The 454-nt window shown below is 61.2% G+C and overlaps 1 protein-coding gene across 1 annotated transcript in view; it reads left to right on the forward strand.

Annotated features, from left to right (window-relative positions):
- The window catches only part of LOC104507959 (long-chain fatty acid transport protein 1-like), a gene marked incomplete at both ends in the record, with an annotated part of 2,351 nt that overhangs the window by 1,054 nt on the left and 843 nt on the right, over window positions 1–454 (forward strand). The window contains 1 exon segment of the mRNA XM_010149408.1: window positions 4–119. Coding sequence (XP_010147710.1) covers window positions 4–119 — 116 coding nt within the window.

Here is a 454-nt window from a genome sequence, read left to right on the forward strand (position 1 = left end):
CTTTTCCAGGTAACATCATGGGAGTTGGCCAGTGTCTGATCCACGGCCTCACCGTGGTGATCAGGAGGAAGTTTTCGGCCAGTCGCTTCTGGGACGACTGCCGGAAGTACAGATGCACGGTGAGGGCTCTGCAGTCGCTCCCTTCGGGCCTCGGAGTCCGCGGCTTAACTCCCTCCAGACAATTCCCTGTCCCTGGTCGGATAGCAAGGTGCCCATGCCGCCAAATCGCTGCTCGGGGCGTGCGAGGCTTTCCCGGCGCCCGTCTTCTCCCGCGTCCCCCCTCCTCGAGCCCGAGCGTGCATCCCTCAGTGCCGCCGGTGTTCATCCACCTTGGGAATCGCAGCGGGGAAATTCTCTTGGCCACTCCTAGCCCCTAAACATCCCATGGTGTTTGTCTCCAGGTTCCTTTCTAATTTAAGCAGCTCTTCCCGCTGCCCTGTGCTTCCCCCCACGG

The sequence above is a fragment of the Eurypyga helias genome, unplaced genomic scaffold (genome assembly GCF_000690775.1).
Source record: "Eurypyga helias isolate BGI_N326 unplaced genomic scaffold, ASM69077v1 scaffold23843, whole genome shotgun sequence".
Classification (NCBI taxonomy): Eukaryota; Metazoa; Chordata; class Aves; order Eurypygiformes; family Eurypygidae; genus Eurypyga; species Eurypyga helias.